This window comes from Miniopterus natalensis, chromosome 10, assembly GCF_054644295.1.
Source record: "Miniopterus natalensis isolate mMinNat1 chromosome 10, mMinNat1.hap1, whole genome shotgun sequence".
Taxonomy (NCBI): Eukaryota; Metazoa; Chordata; class Mammalia; order Chiroptera; family Miniopteridae; genus Miniopterus; species Miniopterus natalensis.
Window position 1 is genome coordinate 6,851,193 of NC_142090.1, and position 9,406 is coordinate 6,860,598.

The 9,406-nt window shown below is 40.5% G+C and overlaps 1 protein-coding gene across 2 annotated transcripts in view; it reads left to right on the forward strand.

Moving 5' to 3' along the window:
• The window catches only part of LOC107523765 (TRPM8 channel-associated factor 1), a 29,049-nt gene extending 23,043 nt beyond the window's left edge, over positions 1–6,006 (forward strand). Inside the window, exons 8-9 of one of the 2 annotated variants that reach the window (XM_016195453.2) lie at positions 642–892; positions 3,455–6,006. In XM_016195453.2, the coding sequence (XP_016050939.2) occupies positions 642–892; positions 3,455–3,464 (261 nt within the window). In that variant the 3' untranslated portion in view covers positions 3,465–6,006. Of the gene's footprint in view, positions 1–641; positions 897–3,454 lie in introns of those variants that run through there. The other variant, XM_087820970.1, reaches the window with a different exon arrangement.
• The last annotated feature ends 3,400 nt before the right edge of the window (positions 6,007–9,406 follow it).

Here is a 9,406-nt window from a genome sequence, read left to right on the forward strand (position 1 = left end):
TTTTCATGCTAAAGCTCCGTAACCCAGCCTAACATGGGCTGTCTCCAGTGGCCTCAGGATGGCTGCCTGCCCCTAAGGTGATGCTCTGGTCTTGAGTCTAGCCACCTAGACTATATGTAGTTTTCTGCTTCTACCAGACTCACTTTTCCCCCCAAAGGCCATTTTAGTTGCCTTGGAAATTGACAAAGACCTATGATTAATGAAGATTATGTCAGGATAGGAGTAGGAGTTCCCCAAATATTGAGGTTTAACTTTGTAACTATGAAAGATTTAAGGTTGTTTTTTTTTTTTTGCCTCAGCCCATTTTAAATCCTTGTATAATATCTTATCTCCACTTTCATGACCTAGTGAGATATATGAATAATGATATTGATGGTAAATACTGATAATGATCATTGCAGTTATTACCATTGCAGTTATTAGCCATCGTTTACTGAATGTCTACTTTGTGCCAAGCCCTGTGTTATTCAAATACAGGAGAATAGGGCATGTGGCCAGCAGGTAAAACAAGAGAGAGGGTCCGCCAGAGCCATGAAACTAGTGTTGAAGGGTTTCCGTGCAGTCAATTCATTTCTCAGTGTTGGTTGGGTCTTCTGGTTATGGACTACCTGTCTCATCCTGCCCCTTCCTTCTCCTTCCAGCTCCAGGAAGCCTTTGGCTGGGAGCCCTTTATCCGTCTCTTCACCGAGTATCGGAACCAGACCAATCTGCCCACTGACAACGTTGACAAGATGAACCTGTGGGTGAAGATGTTCTCCCATCAAGTGCAGAAGAACCTGGCTCCCTTCTTTGAGGCCTGGGCCTGGCCGATCCAGAAGGAAGTGGCTACCAGCCTGGCCTACCTGCCTGAATGGAAGGAGAATATTATGAAATTGTACCTCCTCACACAGATGTAAGGAGTGCCCAGCGAGGTGGCAGGTAGAGAGGTGTGGGGAGGTAGACAGAGACGGGGATTCACTCCTCGACCTGTCTCTTAGGGCTCTAGCCTTGTCCTCTGGGCTCAATGCCCTAGTTCTGACTCTAGAAAGTAGGTTAAGAACACAGTAAGAAGGTACAGTCAGAATTTCTCAGGGGCAAGGCCCTCTGTTTATGAGTCCTGTTCCTCAGCTCTCAGCTTTCAGATTGCTCCTGACCCTGTTTGGGCCAGTTTTGAGAGCTTCGGCCAGCCCCTGTGTCTGTGCTAACTAACCCTTGGTTCTTCATCATGGCCATAGCCCACAGAGAGTGGTTCTCGCCCTGACACCTTGAGGACTCGCTGGGTTTTATTTTTGATGAATTATTCCAAAAACCCTGCCCTTAGAACCCAACTGAAACACAGATTTACCATCAGGTCCCTGAGGACTCATATATTTTCTGTCCTGGATAGTTTTTAAAGAGCTTGAAAGGCAATCTGGTGAAATAGAGCCCATAGCTAGGGTCAACTCTTGGGAAAGTCGTTGTATTTTGGCATTCCCATTTCCCGTGTATGAGATTAGGATAAAAATTTCTGCCCCACAGGGTTGTCATAGAGACTCAGTACTTCTGAAGAGGTTTGTGAGTACAGCACATGCTGTCCAAGGGATTGCCTTGTTTCATGCTGGCTCTCAGAATAGGGAGCTATTTCCCACAGCCTAGAGGTTAAGATCATCATCTCTCACAGTTGACTCCCTGCCTCCAAATCCTGGCTCTTTCACTGTTATTTGTAATACTCTAGGCAAGTTCCTTAACTTCTTTGTGATTCGATTTCCTCCTCTCTAAAATGGGGTCTGTTTCATAGGATTATTGTGAGGATTAAATTTTAGTGTCTCTAAAATTGACTAAAACAGTAGCTGGCAGTTAGTAGGTACAGAGAAAATGTCAGCTGCCATTGTTATCTACTTAACTCACTGTGGTTGGAGAGCTCGACTTCATTGTCAGAGGGCTTTTACAGATGCAGCGTAGTTAATCCTAGGCCGGTCTACACTTCCTACACCAAAGGAATCTGGTAGGTTGCATTACTATCTAAAGGAAGGGCTCTAAATTCACAGAGTTTTACAAGCTACTTAGGGTTTGGTCTCTGGATTCAGTTCCATTGTTCGGGTAGAATTACTTCTTTGATTAAATAAAGAGCGGAGGTCAGTTGAAAACCCAGAAAAGGTCCACGAGGATGCTTGTCTTTAGCAAACAATGGGCATCCGGCTCAGTGTTGGCATTTATATTTCTGTAGTGACACAGATTTCTATCACTGTCACGAGTTACTGGTTGGCAAATAAAGTTCACATACAGATAGAAATCTTTACTTTGGAACAAAAGAACTAGATATAGCTGACTCGAATTTCATTTAATTGCAACAGTTCAAAGATTTTCTTAAATTTTTTTCTAACACATTCAGAAGCTCCCATTTCTTTGAATTAAAAATGTATTTCTAATGAATTTCATCTAGAGTTGAATTAATGGGAGGATTAACGTTGTGTACATCCAGCCAGTTTTCTTTTAGCTCACTTCTTTTTTTTTAGTTGTTCTAATACGCCATTATTGGAAATTGAGTGGATGCATAGATGATGAGATTTGACCTAGATAATGGGGGTTTTTGGATTATTTTTATCATGACATTTCTTACTCATAGAATTATTTTCCCTTATTTCATGAATATCTTTCATATAGGTGCTTTAAATGTACATATTGAATATCCATTCAACCTTTAAAATAATTTCTGTCCATTAGAGGGGCGTAAAGTACATGCTGGGTATTAGACTGGTTCCTTTTCATAGATCGTTTCATTAAATCCTCACAGTAATCTTATGAGCTGGAAATTTACCACTCCTTTTTTAGGAATGATCGAACAGAATTTTATGGAGGGCAAGTGAAGTGCCAAAGACTACATTGGTAACAAGTGATAGGGTTGGGGTGCAAACCTGGGCATTCTGATTACAGTGAGTGTGAGCAACTACAGTGCTTTGAATAACCAAATTAAGAAATCAACCAGCAAACAGGGAAAACTTTATGTCCCTCCTTGCCAGCACTAATTTTATCAGAACAGAAAGTCTCTTTGTTTATCCCAAATTCCAGTTCAAAGGAAGAATTTGAGGTAGGCTCCTGAGGTGCTTCCCAATAGACAGAGCTGGGATGATCCCTTTAGTGTCACCCAAGTCTTTTGTAGGTTTCAGGTTTTTCAGATGCCAGTCCTTACCTCTAGGGCACCATGAAAGCGTTCTACTAGCTTATTGGATTTTGAAGAATGGGTTATTTCGGTAAAGGGCCTGACTCCCCAAAGTCCCAGACATTACATATTCTTAGAAAGGGAATTAGATCCTCAGTTATTTAGAATAATACTTATATCTATTCTTGCCCTCTTTAATCCATTTTCAGCCTTACAGCCCCGGGGAAGTTTTAGAAATGTAAAGTTAGCTCCCCCCCCTTTTTAAAAACTTTCAATGGTACTTTGAAGTTAAGATGATGAACTGAACATATAAGTTTACCTCCCCTCCCTCTCCAGGCCCCACTGAAATTGAAGTCAAAGAAAACTGAAGGCATTTGGGGTTGAGTGAAGAAGACAGCAACACATTTCTGGAAGAGAGAAGGTGGACGAACTACGAAAAAGAATGAAAGAGTGAAGGTACCTTTCAGACAGAATATAAGCTAATCTGAACAACATAACCCCAGAGAGACTTGGACACCTAAAAAGTTTACCTACTAAAGAGTTATTACCAGTTGTAAAATTGAACCCCATCCCATTCTATCCCATCCTTTGTGCATAGAACACAGGCAGTCAACTATTGGTACCAGTGAAAAAATCTGTTGTTGCTGTTGTTGTTGTTGTTGTTGTTTATATAAAGTAAATGAATAAACTGCCTGGGGAGAGGTAGGAGTTGGTGCTCCAGAATGAAATTTCTCTTTTCGTGGAAATAAGTGACCCCCTAGCCTATCAGTTAATTCTCTACTGTCAGTTGAGACACCCTACCCAAGTAACCAAGTGTTTCCAGTCATAGATGAGGCTTACTGGAAAAACAGACCAAACCATACGATGGCAGAGGAAACCCATACCAACTCCTATAAAAGTCAACCATTATACTGATGCTTAAATGCAGATGGTTTTCAGCTAGGAATTCCCAGACATTGAGCATTGGGGAGGGTGGGAGAGTGGGAGGGAGAACCAGGGAAGAAGCATGTAAGAAAAAATTACCAATTAGAATTAGGAGATTTGAAAACCACAACCAGTTCTGGAGGAAACAAAGTTAAAGTGGAAAAAGTAACTTTAAAATCTACCTATATCTTCAGAAAGTTCTGAGGTATATTTGTAAGATGAAAACAGGATGTTACAAAGAAAGGAAAAACTCTGAGAATAAAGAGAGCCCTTTGAGAGTGAAATAAGATTGTCAAAAATACTCCATAGACAGGCTAGAAATAAAGTTCAGGGAATCTCTCTAGATATAGAGCAAAAAGAAATAGCAGAAAATATGAAGAAAAGAAAGACCTAGACAATCAATATCTAACCATTAGTGGTTTCTGGAAGAGAAAGCCAAAAATATAGGTGAAGAAAAAATAATTGAAGAACAGAAAGAACTAAGTCTCCAGATTCCAGGGTCCCCAATAAAACCAACATCGAGACACAATCTTGTGAAATTTTGGAATATTAAGGATAGAGGGAAGACATTAAAAGTGCCCAGAGAGAAAATAAAATTAGATCAGCATAACTAGCTCAGCTAAAAAAGGACAAGAAATAGACTGGCAGCAGATTTTTCTTCGGCAATACTGAAAGCTAAAAGCCAATGGAGCAATATCTTCACATACCTTACTGAAAACTTTGTGCCCAGAATTCCATAGCAAGCCAAGCTGTCGAGTCAAGCCAAAATAAAGATATTTTCTGACATGCAAGTTTCCAGAAAGTCTACCTTCTCTGCACTCTTACTAAGGTAGTACTTTGAGGAAGTTCTCCAGCAAAATGAAGATGAGAACCGAGAAAGAAGAAACAAAATCTAGGAAATGATGGCCCTCACCCAGGATGTGTCACTCTAGAGTGACACTTATCCAACAGGATGTCTCACTATAGAGTGACAGTTAGTTATCCAGCAGACATACCCAGTTCAGATAAGGATACAGTCTCAGGCTCTCTGGGAAGAATGTGCATTGTGTGCCAAGGATAGTATCACTGAGAAGCTGGAATGTTTGAGAATGTGGAGAACATATATTCTTTAGTCAACAAATAAGAAAACAAAACAAAAATATGTCAAGAAATTTAAGTCCATTTCTGAAACAACAACAAAAAATACTCGTGGAATTTAAGAAGAGTCTCGATTTTACATTGGCGGTAGGTATATTTCCTTCCATGTGGCACAGGCATGACATTGGATATACGTATATGGAAGAAAATGTCCTAGCTTCTACTTGGCTCTCAAGAAATAGTATTTACCTAGCCAAAATAATGTAGATGCTGTTTATTGGTATTTAGTGTTCTGATCAGCCTGTAGACAAAACATGAAAGGCTTAATTTTTTATTCAGAAATAAAATTGAAAGTAATTAATCCTGACAAGTTAAAGAAAAAGAGAGCAGAAAGAGCTGCAAATTACCTGTGGGAAAAGAGGTGGAAGGAAGAGTAGGACTACTTATCTATTGAAAGTGGGGATGAAAAAAAAGTCTACAGTTGATGGAACAAGAACTGGAGGATTGGTATGCTGTTCAAAGCTATAAATTAAACCAATAGAAGTATTAAAATGATATCTATCAAAAATTTGGGGAAAGATAGGCAAAGGAAAAGTGGGGATAGTGTAAGTCAAATTCTTATCTTTTGTAATGGTGTATTATTAAAGATTGTCTAAAGTTAATAAACCAAGAAATTATTCAAACATATTATTTAATGTTAGGAAGCTAGTCAACGGAAGATCTAAAAATAGAAATTGTTAAATACATTGCCTCTAGGGTATGGGACTAGAGTTAAAAAGGGTGGCGGGGGGAACCGTGTTTTTCATTTCAAGTCCTCTGTACTATTTAATTTTTTACCTTGTGCATGTATCACTTTGAAAAATTTTTAATAAACTCAAATAAAAATCCTTCAGTGGCTTCACGTCGAATAAGATACAGTCCAACCAAAACCCTTAACATGGCTTATAATGCACTCAAGTGTTTGGATTCCCCCAGTGTGTCCTGGTTCATGATATCTCCACATTACTCTCTAGTTCCAGCCACACTTAATGTCCTCCAACTATTCAAACACACTTCACCTCATTCCTGCAGATGTTCCACGAAAACAAAGCCTGCCTCTGATCTCATGGGCCTGGTGATTAAGCTCACAGTCCAGCAGATTTTCCATATTTGTTGAGCGAATGAATGCACAATAGGGTGTTGTGTGAAGATTGCCAACTAGTTCTCTTTCCCAACAAGGCACATAATATTTGTCCTAATTCCAGTATTATTTCAAAATGATATGGAGCTGTAGGCTTTCCTGCACTCCAATTCATTGGACAGTTTTATTGAGGTTTAGTCTTACACGAGACCAGATGGTGTCAGAGGATTTCTATCCGTCAGCCTCTTTGGCATGTTCTTTGCCACTTTGCCCGAACATCATAATCTGTTTTCAGCTATTTTCACCCCCTGTATTTAGGAGAAGCAGTCAACTATCTAGTGGAAATCTTTAGGCTCCCAAGTTTCTTGTGTCCTGCTATTCCTTGGTGGCTGTTTCTTCTCCATTAGTCTACTGTCTTCTAGTGTCTAACTCCCAAGGCTGACTAGAGCTCTCTAATGAGTAGTATTAGCCTTACAGCCAATCTTCAACAGCTGCATTTATTGGAATTCCTTCTGATCTCTTCCCCATAAGATTAATCTCTGATCTATTTCATCCTTAAACCAACGTCCCCACCTAATGTAAGTATTTAACAGGCCAATAGCTAACCAGGTACAGCCATAGATGTTGACTATTTTTGCTGACAAAAGTAACTCCCTTCTTTCAAGACTACTTCACACCTCTGTGCTTTACTCCTTTAAAGCTTTCAGGCCCTACTTGGCTTCCACTTGAAACGAATTTCTTTCTTTGACCCACACATTGGAGTCAGTCTCCCAAGTGTGGTAGAGAAGGGTGGGAGTGATAACTCAACTTTTCAGAGATCTAACTACATGTGCACACAAACAATTCCACATACAATTCAAGAGAGCTATAGAAATGCTGCTTATGCATTTGGATTCTTGTGCATTTAGATGCTATAAAGAAGCAGCGTTTCTTTAATAGGCCAGATTAATCTATAATTAATGAATAGGAAAACATGGGCGGTTTAAGTTATTACCTATGTTCAGCAATGAAAGGCCTGGTCTTACATTTTGATGTGTAGAGTAGTGGGAAACTTAGAGTCGGTTATTCTTGGCTTCTCATTTCATATCCTCCCTCCCTTCCCCCACCAAGCTGAATGATGTTCATTTGATCTCAGTTAAAATTAAGACTTTGGATCACAATTCTCGATGATAATGGAAAGCCTTGGGAAGAAAGTCAATGTCACAGGAACTTTGGAATAAACCAATTTGGAAAGAATTGTTTATATTTGCAGGGAAAAAAAAATAATGTTGCTGGTAACACTAGGAACTGTCACACATTCTTTCTCTGTTAGAAATTTTGTCATAGAGATATTTGATCGTCCATGACTCCCAATCCCCACACACTAGCACCTCTGGCATCTTGATATCTGCAACCCTTATAGAATTATATGTGAAGACATACAAGCCACACGGGTGTGGGTGCAATTATAGGAAACTGGATCTATTGTGTGCCTACCCAATGGGTCTGATATTTCAGAGCCAGAGGAAAAACATCCACTCAGCCTTAGGCTAAGTCAGTTCCACTGGCTTCCAGACGACTGACGTCTTCAGTACAAAACCAAACTTAGTGTTTAAAACCTGGGGCTGGGAGGAATTGAGAAATATAAGAAGACCCCTCCCTTGTTTCTTACTGGAGGAAGAGAGGTTCAGCATGGCTATCTCTGGAATGGCAGTGATAGATTCCAAGACATCCTCTGTGACTGGAATATCTGACTCCTAGAATATATGTTCCACATACTTATGATCCAAAAAGAGAATACAGGCCCAGGATAATTTCACAAATACACCACAGGAGAATATGAATGTTTTCATAACTGAATTAGGATTGGCCACCTGTCAAGAGAAGCAGCAAACTTCAGCTTCATTGCTTTAAATAACTAGGCAGACAGGAATTTGCCCTCAGAGATGGGCAATGCTATAATTTAAACAAAGGTTATCACACACATCTTAGAGAATGGAAATTGTAGTGAATGTGTCTTTCATAAATATTCTCAAGTTTATGACTGCTCTTTATTCCTACCATAACAACACAATTTTAATAAATACACTTGAGCGTTTTAGTGTTAGGAGATATAACAGTACTTGTGTTAATCTGGTCCTTCAAGAGGCAGAAGCCAAGATGAGATCAAACGTGCTGGAAGAGCCACCTGACTGATATGTGATGCGGGAGAGAGTGAAGGAAGGAAAGGCTTACAGTGCAGCTCTCAGAAAGTTTGGTCAAGGCCAATGGGGGGAGGGGGAGGCTTGACCCAAAGCCACCCATCAGAAGAGTCCCATGTCTCCCAGAAATAGTCCTACCTTAGTAACCCCACCACACTTAATCACTGGCCAGAAGAAGTCCCTGGGCAGCTTGGCTTTGGCGCCCAGGATTCCAGAGCAACCAGCTGGGGCCGTCTGTCAGTTCCAAACCTTGCATTTGGAGATCTGAGCAGACCATGTTCGTGGCCACCACAGCACTTATTCTTAAAACAGCTGTAGACACCTGTTCTGGACCATCTTAAATAGTGACTTCGTCAATGTCCCCAGTGACTCATGCCAGTAAGTGCACACAGGTGGACTCATCCATCTCTATTCCTAAATTAGAGTGTGGCTAATCCTTCCCAGATTCTTGAGGGCCTTCGGGGAAAGAATATATGGGGCACATAAGTTTAAATCATCACTAAAAATAATTGAAGGAGGCCAGTCGTTCTTCACGTTAGCCCATAATTGGAAAGCATATGTATGAAGTAGCCTCTTTTGCATTTGGCTTAGTGAGAATTAATGAAGGGATTTTCTTCTGCTTGACAAAAATGGACTGATTTACAATAACAATTCTGGTTTGTGTATGCCTCTTGCATTTGCCAGACAATTAAGCGTCATATTGTTATGTACATTTATTGGTTGTAACCCAGAAAGAGCAGTGCAAAGGGTATGCATTAGCATGCCTGGATTAAGCCAATTCCTATCTAGCCTCGGAAATGGAAATGGCTCCATTTTCCCCTGCATCCTGTAAGGGCGAGGTGGGTTATCTGAACAGAGCTGGGGTTTGGTTAGAAATTCAGTAAGGGTGGAGTAGGGAACAGAGCTGAGGCGATGGCGTCAGTGTTTCCTACACGGCGTCTCTTAAGAACCTTTCTCCAGACTGTAGACCATGCTGCAGACCCCTTC